General features: G+C 42.3%; 1 protein-coding gene across 3 annotated transcripts in view; it reads right to left on the reverse strand.

Annotated features, from left to right (window-relative positions):
* RAPGEF4 (Rap guanine nucleotide exchange factor 4) overlaps positions 1-21,498 on the reverse strand; it is a 1,002,526-nt gene that overhangs the window by 513,247 nt on the left and 467,781 nt on the right. For all 3 annotated transcript variants that reach the window (XM_085645283.1, XM_085645282.1, XM_085645284.1), the window contains one exon: positions 7,008-7,077. In XM_085645283.1, coding sequence (XP_085501409.1) covers positions 7,008-7,077 — 70 coding nt within the window. The remainder of the gene's footprint in view (positions 1-7,007; positions 7,078-21,498) is intronic.

Below are 21,498 nucleotides of genomic sequence, written 5' to 3' on the forward strand. Positions count from 1 at the left end.
CTAAGCAGAAATAATTAAAACTTAAAGCTTTATAATTTTCCACAAGTGCGATTCCCTAAACCGCATGTGGTAGATTACTGTGTGATCAACTATGCCAAAGTAAAAATATGGTGACTTCAAAATAGGATTTAAAGTTAGTAAGGTAAGAAAAGATCCACTAAGGATTTTGGTGAAAGTTTCAGTTGTCAGAACAGCAGTGCTGGTGCATGTACAAGGTGGGATAAAAGAGCAGTCTTAGAGCCTTGTCTACTTGTGGCAACAATTACAGCAGAATTAGATATTGTTATATGGGGCAGATTGCTCAGAAACACCCTGAGGGGATTTATTGATATTTGGACAACTAAGAGTCATGAAATGGCAATGTAACTTTTTGTAAATGCTTCAACATGGTAGCAAAGATGGATCAAAGTCTGAAGGGCTACATAGACTGATGCAGATATGTGACTTCTGTAAGTAGGTGGTCAGAGGCAAGTAAAATTTAAATATCCATTTACTGGAAATTTTGATCAGGATGTAAATCGGACAGGGTTTAGCAAAGGGCAGGTTGCAGTGTTGCATTTTTTGGAGAAAAGACAAAGTCTGCCTTGAGGTTAATGAAGGTGTCCGCTACTAAAGAGTCTTGTGGACTTATTCAGAGAATGTCGGTATTTTTGTTCAAACAGGTACATAGTTTTCAGACAAAATATTTCCTGTGGCTGAGGAATGAGATGGCAGATTAACATTTCCATCACTTGAGAGATTTTAGGTTAACCAACAAGAATTAAAAAACAAGGGTTGAAGCTGTGTGTTTCCTTTTTTTTAAAAAAATAACTAAGATTATGTCAGCATCAATTTTTGTTCCTCTCTTTCAAGGAATACAACGTTGAGTGTTGTGAAGTGTTTGAAGTGATAAGGTGGGAACTGACAATTAATGATTATTTATTTATTTTAAGAAAACTTTCTAAACCAGCATCCTTACCCACCTTGTTTTGCTGGGTCTTGAGGCATGGAAAGGGGAGGCTCTGGAGTTCCTTATGCAGTACCTGCCTCTCCCACTGCCAGGGGAGGTCAGTCCTAAGTGGATGAGGAGGGCAAAGAGACAGGTGAAGAGAAGGAGGACTATCAGGGTCAGAAAAGCTCCCATATGAGCCTCTGGAACCCTAGCCTGAATCACCTAAACTCCCTGGGGAGGTGGGAAGAACTCGAGGGGACAGTGTCAAGTCCCGACATGACAAAGAGCAGATGCTGGGACGACTGAAATTGAGACACCGGGAGCCTGATTGAAAACCCAAGGTCAAAGAGCTGGGAGATCATGGACTGCAGGTGGTCCAACAATAGCTGTGGCAACTTCTCTTTCAGCTGCTAACAATTTGAGGTACAGGAAAACTGAGATCCATAACCTGCAAAGATTTGCTGCAACCACTGATTTCACCATTGTGAAGGCTTGGGATGCTGATATTAGCCCAATCAGAAGGTCCACAAATTGGTAGGTGGTGGTTCCTACCACAAAATGCATGTGCCTCCTGTGAGACTGCAGGTCTTGAACCTGGAAATACATGTCCTGCAAGTTGTGGGACATCATGGAGTCTTGTAGCTCCAGAGCCAAAACGACCTATGTGAGGGAAAGCATTTGAAACTTCTCCTTTGGGAGGAAAGCTTTCAGAGTGCAAAGGTACAGAATGGGGTGGAGGCCACTATCTTTCTTGGAAACAAGTAAATATCATGAGTAGCATCCCTGCATGATCTCATTCTGTGAGACTACCTTGGTGCAACGTATTAAGAAATTCCTGCTGCAGAAGGCAGGAATGTCTGTCTGAGGTTACAGAAGGCATGGGGGTGGAGTGGGAGGCGGCAGCTGCGGGAAGGGAAGTGCATAGCCTTGCCTGACAATATCAAGGACCCAGTGAGCCGAGGTGATGGATTGCCAAGTGAAACAAAACTCTCCCCTCTACAAGCGGCACATGCTTCCTCAAGGGTGGATCAAAGTGGTTTTACAGGTGGGTCCTCGGAGGAGAAGGGAGAGTATTGTTGTAACCGCCCTCAACAGTCTTTAAAGGCTTTGCAAAAACTCTTAGGACTGCCGCACTCGCTGTGAGGGCCAGAATTGTCAAAAGAACAGGCCCCAAATAGATCCCATAACTTTTGGTATTGCCAATGAAACTGGAGAGCAGAGGAAGTCAGTAACAAGGACCACACTGCAGCCTAACCTTGCTTGAAGCGCTCCGGGACTTCTAAACTAAGAGGCACTTTCCATTCAAAGGAATGACCAGAAGATTCACCAGGACATCCCCTAAGCGTTTGTGCAGTGCATCCAGGTGCAGTGGTGGATGATGATGGAACAGCCTAAGGACAGCACAGCTGAATCCACTGTATCCAGGCCAGAGTAAAGAATCTAATTGGGTGTATCCTGCACATCATCCACAACTTTGGCAAAGTGGTCACCAAGATGGTCTAGGAATTTGGAATCGTCATTTGCACCATCTCCCACTTCTTGATGGCCTTGGTGTGCACGAGGCCACATTTTGCACACAACTTGGAGTCTTACCTTGGCCCTTGGCACTAGAGACAGACATACTGGTAGTCCAAGAGTAAGATCTTGTTTTGGCAAGAGCAACAATTTTTAATATCTTCAACTTTTGGTGGAGACACCACTACAAACACTGCATAAACAATAATAGGAGAAAATGTTGAAAAGAGAGCAACTGTAGAACCACATCGAATGGCGAAGGAAACAAGCATTGGCATAGCCAATAGGTCTCGCCTTTGGGACCTTATAAGTGTTTTGCCAGAGCTATTGGCTTTGCCAATGTTTTTAAGCTATGTTGTAGAGCATTGTGGCTGCTGTGCAGCAAGTTGAAAAGTTATGATAAAAAAGTGTTATAAGCATTTTTGTTACCATATATTTATATAACTAAGAAGCCATTATGTATAACTGAATGACCCGATTAAAAAAGAATTAACATAAAAAATGTCTTCTAGTTTTTTGTTCTTGCAGTGCTGGCAAATTCTTCCTGCCTGTTCTAATGCTTGTTTATTTATTGTTGATTTATTTATTATGGTTTTCTTTGTTTTCTTATGCGAGGGGGACATAAACAACGGGACGGTGGAAGTTTGGAAATAGTACCTGAATTACAACACAAGCAGCGGACAGACATTAGGGCAGAATCAACAGATGCCAGATTCCGTGGGTAGACTGAGGTGGTGCTGAGTGGTACTGAGTTCTGGTGCTGATGTGGAGGTGATGCTGAATGATACTCAGGTGGTGCTGAATTATGGTGAGGTGGTGCTGAGGTGGTTGTGTACTGGTGCAGAGATGATGCTCAGGTGATGCTGAGTGATACTGAGGTGATGCTGAGTGATCCTGAGGTGGTGCTGAGTGATGCTGTGGTGCTGAGTTATATGGAGGTGGTGGTGCTGCACTGGTGCTCAGGTGGTGCTGAGTAAAACTGAGTAAATGCTGTGTTGATGCTGAAGTAGTGCTGCGTTAGTGCAGAATTGCTGCTAAGGTGGGGTTGCGCTTGTGGTGGGGCTGTGCTAATGCAGAGGTGGTGTTGTGCTGATGCTGAGATGGTGGTGCGCTGATGTTGAGGTGGTGCTGGGCTGGTAGTGAGGTGGTTCTGCACTGGTGCTGTACTGGTGCTGAGTTGGTGCTGAGTTGTAGGTGAGAGTTTTGTATATTTCGTTTTTTGGGGGGCAAAGAGTTGGAAAAGACTGCTTGGGTTCTGAATGTGTACTGATCGACTTATATGATATTGTGCATGCAGGAGTATGCCTCGGCGGCTGGACATCTGTGTTTTTAAGGCAATCACGATATATCCGAGGAGAGATTCTATATTTGTTTCAGCAGCTTAAGTGTGTAATGCTTAGGGAGGAAGACAAACAGTTAAATAAGCAGGGACATACGGGAGGTGGTGTGGGGTGGGGAGGGCACAGGAAGTAAAGTGAAATACAGGCCTGCTCGATATTTATTACTGCAGCTGAAAACAGCATCTGAAGTGTGCAAAGCTAATTTAAAGCTGGTAACGCAATCTTTCATTTGATTCTGATACCCTCACTATAGGCTCCTGCTTTGACGCTTGGCTTGCTACTGCCCATGTAATATTTGTCAATAGAGGAAGGCGTGTGCACACTGCAATGGGCTACCATATGTGATGCCACTAATTTCGAAATGTATGCTCCGAGGATTTTTAAAACTTACGTCCTACAACTATGGTGGCCACTCTTGTTAGTTAAAATTAGGTCCACTGGCACTAAGACTACATTACCCAGAATGCATTACGTTGTGTCGATGTATGGGCAGTGAGAAGAGACTGTGTGTCCAATGATGGTTTCCTAGTTTGCTATTCGGAGGTTCAGTCTCTTTTGGTGTTGGTACCTCTAGTCTAACATTACACCTGCTGCTCTGAGTGAAGGGTGGTAGACACCTGCCGTGGACATTTGCAAATAAGTAAAGTAGAACTTCTACCCTTACCTAGGAGGAACACGGAAAGGGTAGCGGGTGAATGTGAAGTGGAAGATGTGTGAATCTCTCATGGCAGTAAATGGGTTTCTTTGAGAAAATAGAAAGCATGACGACGCACACAGGGGAGAACCAATACAGGGGCGGAGGAATGAAGCATGAGAGATAAAGCAACACGGAGCACAGGGGAGAAGCAGAAGACACAGAGCTTGCAGCACATGAAGGAAGCAGCAACAAAGAGCCTGGGTATATGGGTAGGGGTGGAAAGAAGCACAAAACGAAGAGAGTTGTCAAAACATGCACTCACATGGACTGCCAAGCAGGAAAAACAAGCAGCAGCTGCGAAAGTGAAAGTAATGACGACGCACACAAGGGAGAACCAATACAGGGGTGGAGGAATGAAGCATGAGAGATAAAGCAACACGGAGCACAGGGGAGAAGCAGAAGACACAGAGCTTGCAGCACATGAAGGAGGCAGCAACAAAGAGCCTGGGTATATATATGGGTAGGGGTGGAAAGAAGCACAAAACGAAGAGAGTTGTCAAAACATGCACTCACATGGACTGCCAAGCAGGAAAAACAAGCAGCGGCCGCGAAAGTGAAAGTAATGGCCAGCGGAAGAGATAAGAAAGGTAGATGGCGGGCAGATGGCGGCTGCTCACGTGCACGCAAGCTTGAGGCCAGAAAAAGCTTGTGGGTAGCACTTTCAAGACGCCCTTACTAAATGTCGAGCAAGCAGCGCATGCGCTGCTCTAGGCTCGACCTAAAAAGGAACAAACGTCCATGTATCAGGTAGCACCATGTACTACTCTGTGATGTGATATATATGCATGGGTGGTTCCTGGAGCGGATATGAAGTTGAAACACACCCTGTCAGCATAGGAGATCTATGTAAAGTTTCGGAATCCAGTCTGGGACCTGAAGGAGATTCAAGAGTTGAGGAATCTTCAGTTTGAGGTATCCACCAGAAAGAAAGCTATGGATGAAACAGAAAATACATGTTTGAAGTGAATTTTTAGAGGTGTTCATGTCAGTGCGGTACTAAATTTTTATCGTTTCGAATTTGTAGACAAAAGGAAGAGGAAGTTTTGTTGGCATTTTTCACCTCTTCTGAGTTTCACTACAGTAACAACAATTGAAGTCCAAAAGTCCAAGTCTATTATTAGTCTTCGGGCCTTAAATAAAACGAGGATGACTTTTTAACTTACCAGGCTGTGGAGAATAATATTTTCCTCCACATGTGATATGAAGAGTTTGTGGTTAAAGTTCTGTAAATATGTATCTCATGCAAAGGACAATACAGCAAATATATGAGTCACGTCTTTGCAGAGAAAAGGAAATTGCAGATCAGGCAGAGGAAGAGAGTGAATGGTGAACAAAGTACTGGAATAAATTAAAAGAAAGGGTGACAGGTGGAAAAAGGGAAATGGATAGCAGGCACAGCTGTCAATGTAAGCTAGCAGCCTAAAGTAGTGGCAATATACCACGCTTGTAAGATCCTCCTATCACTGGGAGGAGTTAGATATGGATAATATTGGGTTCCAGAAGCCTTTTATTCAATGTGACCAGCCGTAATTTGGTAATGCCCTGGTTTAAGTGGTATTTACACACTGAAATATTATGTGCATAGCAAATATGTATTCGAATGGTATGTTAAATAGGACAACCCGAAGAAAGCACAATGAGAGTGGTGGAATTTCAGAGAATATGGTGACTTAACAATAGGCTAAAGAAGATGCAGAAAATGTAATACGAACAGTACATGCTAAGAGATAATAAAGGATAGTTTCAACCCATTGACATTTGCTGCACACATACTCAGAACAGAAGCATTACAAATTGGAAATTGTTTCACTGCCTCTTGTTGAAGGCTGGTATGCTTTCAGCATGCCAGAATGCACATAGATTCTTGCCTGAGAGCAAGATGGTGAAATGATTGCCAGGTGATATATTTATATTGTAAGCAACAAGCCATGTTAAATTATTTCTTAGAAACAACGGAAGTAGAAAAAAATATTCCTAAGGTGTTATCCTGAAAATGCACATATTGAACATGTACACAATATTAAGCGTGCTCCTTGGTCATCAATACTTATGTGATGTTATATGCATGAAATGTAAAGACCAGATGCAACTTCGGCTCTTGAAAGAATATGTGGGTTGGTATAGACTCTAATGAATATGTCATTTAGAGGACATTCTGTCAGCACTAGTTTCTAAGAATAACTACTTATTCCAGGAGTCAAGATGAGTAGGTGACATGCAGGGGAAATCAATACACCTGAGACTCCTGATCTCAGTCCAGCTTTTGCTACAGACTGTGAACCAGGACTAGCCCCCCTCATGAATGTTGGGGCCATTATTTTTGTGTGGAATGGGAGTTGTGGGAAATATGGAGGCAGGACTAATACAAGCAGAAACACAGAGAAACACTTAAATATGGCAACACATGAAACAGTTTCAGACTGTTGAACTAAAAGTATGACAAAAAGCTATTTTAACTTATTGTAGTATTTTTTAAGTATATGTTTCAAACATACCAGAGTATATAAACATCAGTTTAACTTACTTTCATTAGATCCAGTTTCCATAACACCATATGGAGGAGCCAGGAAGCCAGCCATATATTGGCGATATTTCTGAAAGACAACAATAGACAGTAAACCTAATTGAAACTTTGTGTATAATATTTGTAAACGTGTTTCTGAACAGTTATAAAACACATAGATCAAGAAATTCCTGTCACCCTGGTATGCCATTGTTTTTACCCCAACACTGTTTCTTTTAATTATCACAGAGTACCTTCATAATCCATATAGTACTACACGTTACTCAATTTCCTTTTCCTCTGCCCATATACTCCTGTTCTTACATTAAGTGTAAACCACCTCACCTATCCATGAAAATAGATTATTCTTGATGGTCACAGTTGATAATACGTCTGCAACTGATCCATATTAACAAGAGCAAGCCATGTGGAAATTTAAGCAACAAAAAAAGAGTGAGTGAGTGTGAGTGAGTGTGTCTATCTCTCAGTGCAAAAAACTGTAATGCGACCCCTGACTGCAGCCGATGTCTTTGGCACTGGCACCAACACAGGCCATTGGCACACCTCAAATTGTCGCAGCCGTGGAGTTCCATTTGCGCCCATCCAAAAGCCACCACTCCCTTCAAGAGTGAGAAAATTGCCACAAGGTAGAATCTCTCCCTGGAGCATGTGTCTAGGGAAGTGTGGCTTCTCTAATTTGCACTAGGAATGCCCTTTGCAAATGGTGGAGCTTATCACATTGAATGTGTTGGAGATGGAATTCTAGCACTGCATTCAGTATGCTCGAAATAGAAAAACAGTGCAGAATCGAGGCGTGTGTTTTTTGTTCACTGAGCACATTATACAATATGTGTTTGTTCATGTGTTGCTTAATTAAGCTTACAGTTTGTGTTCATTTTGTGTTGTTTTCGTTTTTAAAATGTAACTATAGAATGTACCAGGTCCTTTGTGGTGGTCTCCGTGGATGGATCGTTTGTGGGCTGTATTTAACTACTACAGTGAGATGCGCTGCGACATTAACAGTACCCTCGCCGGTCAATCTAGGTCACTCCATTATGCAATATCCACGCTCTTATTGCGGGTGAAAATATTTCTCCATACGAAATCGATATCAAAATAACCTCATTGACTTACAGTGAAACACATTGTACACCAGAATATACCGGATATGGGCAGGGCCTGCTTTAGCGCTAGTGACGCCCCGTGCAACAGGCTGTTTTGGCGCCCCTCCCCCCATGACCTTCATCTCCATGAATTCCCTCACACACGCTCTCTGCAGTGTACCTCATCTCTCCATAGACTCTCTCTGACAAACATTTCATGTTTTTTATAGCTTTAATCAGAGTTCACTCAGTTCTGTGACCTGCATGGTACAGGTTCTTTGCAGCCGGGACATTACCCCTCCACACTATTTTATGAAGAGTAAAAACTGTGACTAAACAAAATTCCATCTTCCACCAGTAGCAACTTTATTCACCAGAGTTATTTTGACATTTTTATTGTTGCCTGAAAACTGGGGGACGCACAAGGAAGTTCACATGCTTTTAAACCAATAGTTATTTTAAAACACAAGGCCCTAACCAAAGTCACCGCTAGGTGCGGCTGCACCGGTCGGACCACCCTAAATTCGGCTACTTCTAGCAACTGGTTAAACAGTTCACAAACTCAAGGGGACGTAAGTTGGACTGGACCTAGATCAAGTTTACAACTCAAGGCCCCTTTTTGGCTACTTTGCCAGGATTTTGTTCAGGTGCTTGTTTAAAGAGGTGCAAATATTACATACAAGACAAGTCGTGCCTGTAATAAAGAGAGGTTACGGTATTGAGGAAATTTGTGGGGTGATCGTAAGTTGTTCAAAGATTCAATTTCAGACGGAAAGGGCACAACAGCAGAACGACTCTTCTCTTCCCATGAGGGTTTACTACCAACTTCTGATTAACTGGTGCTAGAACTAACCAAGAAAAATGGTACTACCAGTAAAAAGAAAATAACAAAGTCTCTCCTTCTCTTGGGTCAAATTCACATTGCCATTCAAACGCTGGCTCGTGCTCTGATCTCTAAGCGTCTTGTGTTATATCATGAGCATTTTCAATGCGCCCAACTCATCCAGGAGAGTATCCTAGCTCTGAAAAACAAAAGTCAGGAGTGGCATGGGCCGAGCCAGAGCCGAGACTAGGTGGAGAGCATGCCTTCATTTTTTGCAAAATTCAAGAACTGAGGATGAGGCTTTGATGTGCAGGAGTAGGGCGTCCGAGGTTTTGGGAGAGAGGTAGGAGAAGGCCCGACCGCAGGATCTGGTTTTGAGTATGCAGGTGTGTGAGCAGTGGTGGCTGCTACTTAACAGGGGTGACGAGGCAGGTGGGAGAGAAGAGGAAGTTGGTAAAAGGATTTTTTTTAAAAAAACACTTAGCTGCAGGCTGGCCGGCCACCGCCTCGCGGTCCTCTTCGGTTCCTCGGTTGATAGCAGGAACAGGGAAGCACACAGGCTCTCAGACTCCCCTATCCAATCACGACGCTGCTTTACGGTAGCGTTGTGACTGATCTGAGCCCAAGCTGGCTATCAAAACCGTCATGTGCACATCATTCGTCCGCCTGGCTCCTGCTCAGGCCAGCCCAGCCCGCCCCGCCCGCACCTAAGCAGAACTGGAAAACTAAAATAATAAAAACATTGGTTATTATCATTTTAGTTTTCTTTTTAACACTGTTTGCAGAGCCGTGGGGCGATGCTCCTCCGCCTTAGCGGAGGAATTGCTGCTGTGTGCAAGTAGGAGTCCAGTTGAGAGGTAAGTTGCTAGGTGGGCCCGATGTTATGTATGGCTTTGTCAGGGGTCCTCTGTTGAGGCGGAGGAGCGTCGCTCCACTGCTTTTAGAGCAGTGAAAAAGGGAAAAATAAAATTATAATAACAAAGTTATTATCTTTTTATTTTCCGTTGCTGTGGGCTGAGTTAGGGCGGGGCTGGTGGCTCAGGAGTGGTCACTAAGTGCGCATGACTGCTTGGCCGGCCGTCTTGGGCCGGCCAAACAGTCATGCGCACTTTGCATGTTCCCCACCAGACTTCATTGCACAGCTTGGTGGGGAACATGTCTCCCTGTCTCCCTGTCCCCGTCTGAGCGCTGATCCATGGCGCTCAGATCAATCACAATGCTGCATTGCATTTTATGACTCTTGCAAAATGCAATAATTTTTTATGAGCATATGAAGGAGATATATACATGTATGTGACACTACTTTTAAATTAGGAACAATTAGTCTATCTTCTTTTGCAGGGAAAAGGGCAAGGTTGAAAAACCGAATCAAAGATAAAGGTGGGAGTGCAACATCAAAACGACTTTCACCGTAATGGTGTCTGTGCACCTTGCATCGCACATCGCACTATTAGTGAATAACACACATGTAAACCACGAAGCCTGATTGACAAATGTGAAAAGCAGTTCAATCTAAGCTTTATTGAGAGAATTTCGCTGGGCTTAGTGTAATCTAATCTTGGTGTCAAATGCTGGCTGACAGGGAGCATGGGACATGCGCTCTCTTACTCATGTTCTAATTGAATAACTGTCAGTGAGATGAAAAGTCATTATCGTTTGACTTTAAACAAAACATTTGCTTTAAAACGAAAATGCCAACCTTGTGTTATCTGATAGGTAGCCCTGCTAAAGTGAAGACAGAATTTACTCGCTGCATCATGAATACAAGATAATAAAAGTAGGCAAGAAAGTGAGCTTTCCACTGTTTTAAGAAAATTGCAAAATGAGTATGGATTTTGAAGGGGAATATTAAAAGAAACAGTGATGATGTTAATACCATTCACGTTCAGTATCATGTAAAGTTGCATCATACTATTGCGCATTAGTTATAGTCCTGACCTCTTGATAAACCGCCCTAAAAAAATTGTTGTCCAGAGATTTTCATTTTTGATTTGTATTTTGAATCATTAGAGAAATAGTTTGCTTGGGTAGACATTGCTAATCCGGGCCGATGCTTTCTGGACAAAATTCTCAAAAATGGCGACTGTTTTGCAGTGGTGATGTAATATTTCAGGAACCATGAGACCTATATAGTTCATTGTGGTGTCAAAACATAGGTTTGGGGGTCAAGTAGTCTTACAAAGACAGAACATAACTCCTCAGATCAACCCTTCTGCATTTTTCCAAAATGGCAGCTCTATAATGATGTGATTTAGCCATCATATGGGTAATTTATTTTAATATTGATTTTGTTTCAGATTTTCCATTGCTTCAAATTCGCAAAGCGTGTGGTAGCAGAGGAACTTTACCTCCTGACAGTCATGCTAACTATAAAATCTGAGGACTCCTTAGACAATGAAAAATGTGTCATATGCCAAAATAATTCAAAAGAAAAGCTAACATCAACTGCAGCTGGATAGAAGAGAGTTTGAGATGCTGCAGAAATACAGCAAGACAAAGTTCACAAAAGGATGAAAGTGATGGATGAAGAGGATCAAATATATTATCATTGTAACAAGTGCTACAAGTCGTATACAATGGAAAAAAGCCTGGAAAAAATAAGTCAAAAATATCAGAAAACAGTGAATCACTACAAGAATTTGAGACTTCTGAGAAAGTGACAACAACCAAAAACAATGTCAATCCACTTAGAAGATTGATGGCTACCCCATGTACACCTCAAACAACTGATCACAAAGAAGACTATGTGAGTCTCAAAGGGCAAACATGTTTTTAGCTGCAGCTAGTTTCTTCCAAGATTACGTTTTCAGCCGAGTAGCTGATCTAAACAGCGAGGTGAATGTATTTACAGTGGATGTGTATTCCCACCCGAACAGCATGTGTGAACATAGCTGTCAAGGTTTCAGATTGCCTATGTGTGACATTTTCTTATTTGTAATGTAATTATGAGTGACATTCAACAACTATGAGTGACACCTTCTCGCGAGCAAAGTCACTCATCATATTCTGTGCATGGACACATTAAAAGAGTGTTCTACTTGATCAGAAGATTTGTAAATGTTTTGGATCATGCACATTTAGAGAAAGATCTGTGTGAATTTGGTTTGGAAGATATTGTTGGGGTGCTAAAATCTATGTAATTTCTAAAGCCTCTACCAACAGAACTTACACATACATGTACTTGCAAAACCTGTGCTACAAAAAGATGTCCCTGTCAATATGCTCTTCACAAATGTCAACATTCTGCAAATGTACCACGAGTGATTGCAGAGGCAAATAAAATGAACTATGAAAATGTGTCTCAAACCGGAGTGATAAACATTTTTTTTGATATTCAGATCATAAACATTGTTTGGCGTATACATAAAAGGATTAAAAAACATTATTATTTGCCTCATTTCTTTTGGAAAATGTCGGAAGGGTTGCTCCGAGGAGTTATTTTCTGTCTCTATAAGATTACTTGATCTCCAAGACCTATGTCTTGACACCAAAATGAAGTATATAGGTCTCATGGTTCCTGAAATGTTACATCTTCACTACAACACATCCGCCATTTTAAAAAATGCTGTCCAGAAAAATCTGACCCGTATCAGCAGTGTCTTTCCAAGCTAAATTACTTCTCTAATGATCCAAAAACACAAATCAATAAAGAAAATCTCCGGACAACAATTTTTTAGGGAATTATATCAGGGGGCGGGATAATAAGTGCAGAGTAACTTGACAGACCGACCTAATACCGATTGTGGTAGAGTAGCAAACTTTCCTTCAGAGTATGATTTCTCAAAGAAGAGAGGTATGATTGTGCAAATGTGACATTTGCCCACCAGTATCAATGCTAGCACTTCAGTGATAACCACTTTTATTGATAGTGCCTGCGCTGCACATCCCAGCCTATCTGTGATCACCAGTCATAGGCGTTTTAAGGCATGGGAAAAGTGGCCAATTACCTAGGGCCCCTACCTTACAAGCCCCCCCCTGGTAAGGTGAACTTTCTCCCTATCTCAGTTTTCTGTACTTTTATATCTAAATCTGTAATGCATAATTCTATATTGTTAGTCAATATAGAGCACAAATTAGCAACAAATGGGTAATAAGGTTCGAAGTTGTTCCAAACAGGGCCCAGTAAAATCCTTAAGATGATCCTGTCACCAGTATTAGAAAAAAGTACCTTCAAAAGGCACATGCATTCCAGAACTCTGATGCAGACATAACAGTAATCTTAGAATCAGGCACAGAATGGCAGTACAGCTCACTTTTTGGTACCTCTGATAAAGATTACAGAAAAGTTAGAAATCTAGTTAGTCTTTACACTCTTCTCTTCTGAGAGTATGGGTGCAATTGAGATGGCCACCTATGTCTCACCAGTAATTTTCAATAGTGTAGGTAAAGAACCCAGAGAGGACAGGCTGCCAAAAGCAGCACAGAAACAGCCAGAGAGGGCTGGTTATTAATATATAAATATATAAAAATATAGCATATAAAAACATTTATTCCTTTTGAACATTGTACTAAATGAACACAGTTCGAATTTATTATTCCATGTTCCATGTTCATGTAATAAAGGCAAATGCATCTGTAAGTAAGCATCACTTGACTTGTAAAAAAAATAGCATAATACATAATGTGGTCGAAGCAAATAACTAACAAAATTTTATTAAAACGTTTGAGACAACATTATTTACTTTGTGGGGCTATTATGTCAACATTGATAAATTTAACATGTTATTCTATCAATAAATGATACCAAACAATCCTTGTGTATTTATTTATCTGTGTACAGTCCTCAAAGTCCAAGCGTATGCGCAAAGCAACAAATCACTGTACAAATGTGTACAACATTTAGGCAAAACATCATGAACAAAGACAGTGCAGGAAAAAGAGAAGTTTTGTATTTGAATAAAAAAAGACGTATGCTAAATGGAAGGTAGAACTTCTTCAATGTGCATTCGATGGTCAGGAGGTTGCACGTGGATGAAGTCAAATGGGTATTGAGCTCTATTGAGAAGTAGGAGAGGAATAGAGCTTAAAAATGTGGATGGGGTGGCATTTTAGGCTCTCATGCAGAACAGCTGCCCTCTCATTAGTTCTTTTTTGTTTGAAGTATGCTTTGGACTCCTGCCTTATATTTCTACTAATGCAGATTTTATGAAGCTCCCGGAGATTGTGATCTCATTAGCCAGGTCTGGCAGTGTGTTTGAGTTCACCCCTTTGAAGGTGATGTATCAAAGAATACAAGGGATACAGGCAGGCAGAGGAAGCAAAAGGAGTCATCTGAAACTGCTGTGCCTGTCAAATGCATTCAGTCTTTTGACTATTCAGCCCCTGGACTAGGCAGATATATTCAGGAGAGGTCAGATGGTTTTCTGGAATGCTGGGCATCAGGATATTGCCCCTGCTGAGGTGTGATAAGACCAGTGCTTGGGCAGCACCATTCAAGTCATATTCCAAGAGATATGTCTTCAGTTTGAGGGGCAGCAAGAGTTTGTGCCAAGCTTTGCTTGTCTTCTTTGAAAAGTGGGTTTTAAAATTGAGGCACGTATTGTTATAAATCCCAGGCATTTGGTGTTGTTATCGAGTCAGGAGGTGAAACCTTTAAGGTTAATTGCTCAGAGCGATTCTAACAGATGTTCTTAATTGTCGACATTAGCGGTAAGCATGATCTTCATCTTCAATGAAATGAGACTGAGTTATACCTGCAATCTGGTGATGCACAAAGGCAAGGCATGGAGTCAGTGTCAGATGACCCGGCAAGGAAATCAGTGTAACATCACCACACTGATTAAACTAGACTTTCCTGTTTTCAAGGAAGCCAGTGAGGGGATCCATGTAGCAACTGAGGATCACTCACAACAAGGTGGATTTTTGGGGAAAGCCACATTTTCCTGAAATAGAGATATTTGGATGTAAAGGAACTTATCTAGATGAGCTAGAATATGTTCTTTGGGTAGGATGACAAGGATCGTAGGAAGATTCTGTCAAAGCTAGGTTGAAGGAAGATGTGTAGAGCAAGGCTTTGGACCAAAGTTCCTGTTGTCTGTCACCTTGGGTATGTTGCTGTTACTTTGGAGTGTTGTAGTTTCTGTGCCACCTTGTGGCATACAACCAGTTTGGTAGTCTTGGAAAAAAATATGAATCATGATATTGTCATCAAGCTACTCTGTATTGGCTATCTCATGTATCTTACCAAGGAATGGAATGTGCTTGATTAAGTGAATGTCAGTGTGATGACCAAGTGTAGGTTGGGCTTCTTCTAGCGAATAAGATTTGGCGGGTATTGAGCTAGTCAGCTAAGATACATGGGACAGTGATGTGTTGATTATGTTGCAAATTGTACATGGAGTGGTCTCAGAGTATGAAAGAAGAAAAGGTTTAGGTGAGTCCACTTTGATATATTGCAGAGAGGCATCATAGGGGAGATGGATGGACCTGTGTCACTGATGAGTTGGGTGACCGTGTCAATCTTCTTGAAAAATCTGTGGATGGTGATGCACATTGCCTTTGATTGCTCGAGATTCGTGACTGGTGTGGGGTTGAGAGAGTGTTTGATGGCTTGTAGGTGTGTTTCTATTTTAGGATTTGCTGATAGGAATGGTGCCCCTAATAGTCATCAGGTGATCGTGTAGCTGTGTTTTGTGTCCTTTTTTTAGCTTTCTCCTGATATTACACTTGCTATCTGTGACTTCTTTGTACCTTAGACGGAGACTTGAAATTTGTATGAGTATCTACTGTCACTTGTAGTGTGTGATTAACTTTGCAGTGCAGGACGTCTGTGTTGGTGTCTGGGTGAGCCAAGAGTGCTATGAAGCTGACATTTGCTTTCATATGATACTGCTTGAACAAGTTGGTGTGTTGCTTAAAGAACTTCATTTGCTCTCACTGGGTGGGTATGGAGCAGGGCACATCAAGCATAATAGTTGAGTGGCTGGTCCAGCTCAGGATTTGTGGGCTGTGACACGTGTCACTAGTGTTGAAGGAGTAAATTAAGTCCAAGATGATGACCTTGATGTGCATTGGGAGAGTGTGACCAGCTGCTTGATGTTATTGTGTACAGTAGGTTGTGGGAATGTAATCCTCATACACTACACAAACCAAACAAAATATGTACCACAAGGCTAATTCAATAAACATTAAATATATTTATAAACCTAATTCAGATCAATCATGATGCAGCACAGTTGGACATTGTGTATAATCTGGAACTTCCCACAAGCATGTCCACAGGTTACACTAACATAAGAAATAAATAGCCTATGTGAAGAAAATAATTTAATTTAATTTCAGAACAAAAATACGTTTGTGTCAATTTATTCTGTTTCTGAGATTGACATTTGCAAACCAAAATTAATTAAATAAATATAAACGTTGCCACCTCTTTTCAAATGCTGGCCTTATTTTTCTTCAAACTTCTACATATTCATAAAACTACATAATATTAAGCTTAATTGCAATACTTCAGAGTTGTAAGAGCTAGACCTACTCCTCCATCTGAGCTGGAACAGCCCAAGTCCACTGGAATAAAGGAGGAGGGTCAGACCTTTGAAGTGAACACAGGAGCGGCTCACCTTTAACATTTTTGTGGAAAGAGGTTGCAAAGATGTGCCATCAAGTGATGCAGGGAACAAGCCATTATGCCCCTCAAACAGGACCCCCTTGAACCCATCCAGAGAGCTGCCATCAGGGAGCGCACTGTCACTACATCTCCTGACAGCTTCTTTACCTTTGCGCCCATATCCATAATATGGTGCGGGTGCAGAGGGAAAGAGATTCCCTAATTTGAATGGGGCCACACCTTAATGCAAATGAGGGAAAACCATCTCGCGATAGTGCTGGCGCCATGTATGTGCCAGTGCTATCTGTACTACAGGAGGAGCCGCACAAGTGTCTGCGGCCCATTCTCTAGTACAGGGGTACTCACAAACTTTCTCTTGGGGGCCAAATTTACAGTGTGGTTTGTGGCCGAGGGCCGCACCTTGGGGGCGGGGCTAGAGCAACAAAAAAAAACTGTGACCATGAGGTGGAACACAGGTCCCTGCAGCGGACGCCTTCGTCCACTGAGCCACCGGACCCGGCATACACATATCTCTCTATCTCCCTCCCTCCCTCCTCCGTCTCCCTCCGTCCCCCGTCTCCCTCCCTCTCCCTCCGTCTCCCTCCCTCCTCCACCTCCCTCCCTCCTCCATCTCCCTCCCTCCTCCATCTACCTCCCTCTCTCCTTCTATCCGTCTCTCTCCCTCTCTCTCCGTCTCCCCCTCTCTGTCTCTCTCCCCCCTCTGTCTCCCTCCCCCCTCTGTCTCCCTCCCTCTCTCTCCCTCTCTTCCTCCCTCTCCGTCTCCCTCTGTCTCCCCCTCTCTGTCTCCCTCCCTCCCTGTCTCCCTCCCTCTCTCCCTCCCTCTCTCCCCCTCTCTCTCTCTCCGTCTCCCTCCCTCTCCATCTCCCTCCCTCCCTCCCCCTCTCCCCCTCTTCCCCCCTCTCCCTCCCTCTCCGTCCCCCCCCCCTCCCCGTCTTCCTCCCTCTCAGTCATGGTTACCTTTTTCCTTTTACACTCATTATTCTGAAATTAGTGAGTGCTTTTGCATGAAAAGGTAAGGCCATGACTACATGGCCCGGAAGGGACCCGTTTCAGTGCCCATTGCTTATATCCTTTCAAAACATAGGCAGTATGGTATAAAAAGACCACATTCGTAAACACACAGTCGCTGTACACATTTTGTTTTCCAATTCACCCATCAAGCAGGTATTTCAGTACCTCCAGGCAAGGTGCACTTTCCCACACAGGGAAAACTATGTTGTTCAAAGAGAGAGGAGTAAACAAAAGTATCACTTCACTGGCAAACACTGTAAAGTGGCACTAATGTGTTTAGGTGTAAATAAATCAATCAGGTCATCTTGCAACCACTCTGTCTTGCTTTAATAAGTTATTTATTTTTCACATTTGGAATGTTTTATTTCTCTCCACCCGGAGGCTGCACTTGTGTCAGAGAAAGACAACGTTTCCAGCAATAATGTTATTCATTTTTGGATCCATTTCTCAGGGGAGCAAATAAACGAAAGGAGGAAAGAGAGGGTAATACCCGTTTCTTGAAGTCTCGGTTTTCACTAACTGAGGAGCAAGACAGAATGATAGGGAAGACTCTGAGGCTTAGATGCTGTGACCGTGGTGTGCGCGGACAGTTTAATTTATGGAGACTTGGGGAGGCTGAAGAGGATTGCTTTCAGGCGCAGCCGTCTCCCTCGCTTAGAGTGAAGGGGCCCCTGGAGCGTGGGGGCTGCGTTATGCCCCTGGCAGCTGAGGCAGCTTCCCTTCCAGGGCACACACACAGCCCCACCCGAGTACTTCACAGGTCTTTAAGAGACCATTTGCATGATAACGAGGCTTTGTTGTATTTCACCTCTTAGCGCCCCAGCAGCTCCACGTGTTTGCTGACACTGTTAAACAAACACTGGTACGATGTCTGCAAGGTCCGTGGGCCGCCAAGAAAGGCTTGCCGGGCCGCTGGCGGCACGTGGGCCGTACTATGAGTACCCCTGCTCTAGTACCAAAGTGCCCCTGGTGTGCAGAAAGATGGCCCAAATGCCTGTTATGCCCCAGGGCACTTCTGTAATACTTGCCCTGGAATGTTCTGCAAAAACTATCCATAAGTCTCCTGGGGCCTCATAACAATGACTCCAGGTGAGGTCTGCCAATACTTTTAACCACTCCCGGTATTTTGATTTTACTCTTGGGCTCAGGAATGCAGGGACCCCTTCCAGACAGCCTGACAAAGTGAGTAAGCCAACCATATTGATAATGGCATCCCATTAAATTGTGACGCTGTATGTAATATAGATGGGGGTATTATAGCTAACGGTTCAGGACCCATTAGGGGTACAATGTGAAATGAGGGTGTCACCAAAGGTATCTTCATCTACCTGATATTCATATTTGTTATTTAATGTGTAGTATTTAGTAATATGTGTGTAATAAAAAGTACTTGCTCTGTTCAAAATAAATGGCACCGGCGAATTGGGGCCCAAGCCACCTCCCCTGAGTCGACTTTGGACTGCTCTGCCTTGCTACCCTGAAAGAGTCAAGTGCTACAATGAGGTGCTCAGTTTTCCAGTAGAAAGACATTTGTGGGTGTATTACTTGTGAAGGACTCGCATCCTTTACAACTGATAACCCAATTTCTTACAATGAGGTCTACCCACATCGTTGCAGCTTGAGAAGCTAAGGTCAAACAAACACACTCTGAGATAGATTCCTCAGGGTTCTGAACCCACAGAGTATCACTGTCTATCAAAAAACAGCCTCTGGTTTGGTACAGAGTGGAGAACGTACGCTTTACATAAGCCGCCAGTAGAACTGCAGGGATACCCTTTTCTCAATCCCTGCCTCTGATGACGAGGGACCTGTCTCGACTAGAACAGTACCATTACGTTCTCCTTAGTGACCTATCAAGGACTCATATTCCGATCTAGTAGCAACCTGATGTGGCAGGAATATTCATGTTTAATACTTAAAGCATTCCTATTAAATAACATTTTAATGCACCCATAATATAACATTTCAAAATATAAATACACAATGAATAGAGGATATCTGGACTATGCCCGGAAGACTAAAACACATCATGAGCGCACAGCTTGTATCGTTGCATAATGAAAAAGAAAGTGCAATTACTGTTTTTTTTTATTACAATGTAAAAATAGGATAATATTTATTTCACCTCAAAGGGCACTTGTGGCTACATTTTGAACAGTTGATACATATGAGAATACAAAGAAGAGAATAGATCATAAATTTAACATTGGACCTGAAATTATACAATATGTCTGTAGAGACTATTTATCATGTTTGCAGGTAAATCTCACTAAAATAATTATTTTCCATCAATGATTTACTCCAGAACGGACACTTAAGAGTTCATGGAAAGCTCAGGTACAAAATGTCAATGCTACTGCTCACAGTACATGATTGCATGCGTCAATACAATTACTGTATGTTTATTAAAATAAAACCATTCTGCGTTACAATTGCAAGGGAGAGTTCATAAAAATGTTCATGTTCATGCAGTACTGTGCAGTAATGAGAAGGTTTTATGTGAAATGTATCCCCCTGTAATGATGACTTTCTTGCTTATGTGCAACTGCAGAGTTACACCATGATCATGTCCCTTTGTAGTTCTGAGATTGGCTCCTAGCAAGAGCACTTTTCAGGTCTTCCCTTTGGTCGTTAAAGACCTCTTGTGAGCAAAACAGTACACAGAATAGGCTTTGGGTCAGTCCTTTCTCATGAACAAATGTCGTGCAATTTTTGCATTTGTACCACACGTTGACGAATACCTTCTTTAACATTCTTTTGAGTACGTGAGTTGTATTCTTCCACTAATGGCATGAGGGAACTAGTTTTCTTTTTTTTTAATCACTCCAGTGGAGTGAATTATCTTCTTCGCTCTCTCCCTTTCTGCTTTCTCCTTGCTGCTTATGGCCCTCCTCCCCCTTTCTTCATCCACTGCGCCCCGAACCCTCCCTTTATTGCATCTACTTTGGCATTTTTTTTATAATTTGTTTTTAACACTGCTTTTACAAGTACCCGGAACTTGAACGCTGCTACTAGGCCACTTACTTCCATGCTAATCCACTGCTACCTCAATCCATCCCTTATTGTTCCCAGCTTTATATTTCTAATTTTTTTTTTTATTGCATCGTCCCAGCAGTTGCACAGTACTACTGGGCTGCTTGCTTCTTTTTAGTATTCTAGGCATCCAGAACAATCTTTTTTTTTTTTTTTACCATTCTGAAATTGCAGTTGGCCAACTTTAAATGGTAAATTTAAGTTTAAAAAAAATCTAAACAAAAATATGCATGCATATGCCAAGGCAGATATCTTGGGACTATTTTTCTTTATGCTAAAACCATACCAAGTTGGGCGCTCATGTGTGCTTACGAAACAGTAACCATCTTGGAATGATTTTCATCATAAACTAAGGGAAAAAAACATTGAAAAATAGTTGCCCATTCATGCGCCTAACTGCTCATGTGTGCTCACATCTTAAAATGTCATTTCTTTTTCATGAATTAACTTTTTTTTGCACTGTAAACAGTATTGGCAAACCGATTAGCTCAAAGCCTTGTTGTAAAAGGTGAACCTAATTGGGTTTTACAATACATGTTTACATTATGTCTGAGCATATAAGAGCAGAAGTGCAGCGGCGTACTGGAGACTTTGCAGTTTCTTCATATGTTGTTGCTGCATATTCATGTAAATAGCATTAAAGAAGTACATTTTTGAAAGGATTATGGATGTCACTACTATTTTTTAGAGCTCAGATGGTATAAAAGTGAGAACTTTCCCCAAAGTCCTCAGAGTAGAGAAGGAAGGTGAATGTAATTGCTTTGACCTTGGTTCCTAAGGTGAGTTTGTCACCCAACAGCACACCAGGGCTACATACCTTTCTTACAGGAGTGGGAAGAGATACTAGTTCAAATGGCCACCAGGTAGGAGACCAGAGTGATGTTGAGTTTCCAAATAGAATGGCCTCAGTCGTTGCGGAGTTGAGTTTCAGGCAGTTATTAGCCATCCACTCAGTGACTGCCCACATGCAGA

The sequence above is a fragment of the Triturus cristatus genome, chromosome 3_1, assembly GCF_964204655.1.
Source record: "Triturus cristatus chromosome 3_1, aTriCri1.1, whole genome shotgun sequence".
Taxonomy (NCBI): Eukaryota; Metazoa; Chordata; class Amphibia; order Caudata; family Salamandridae; genus Triturus; species Triturus cristatus.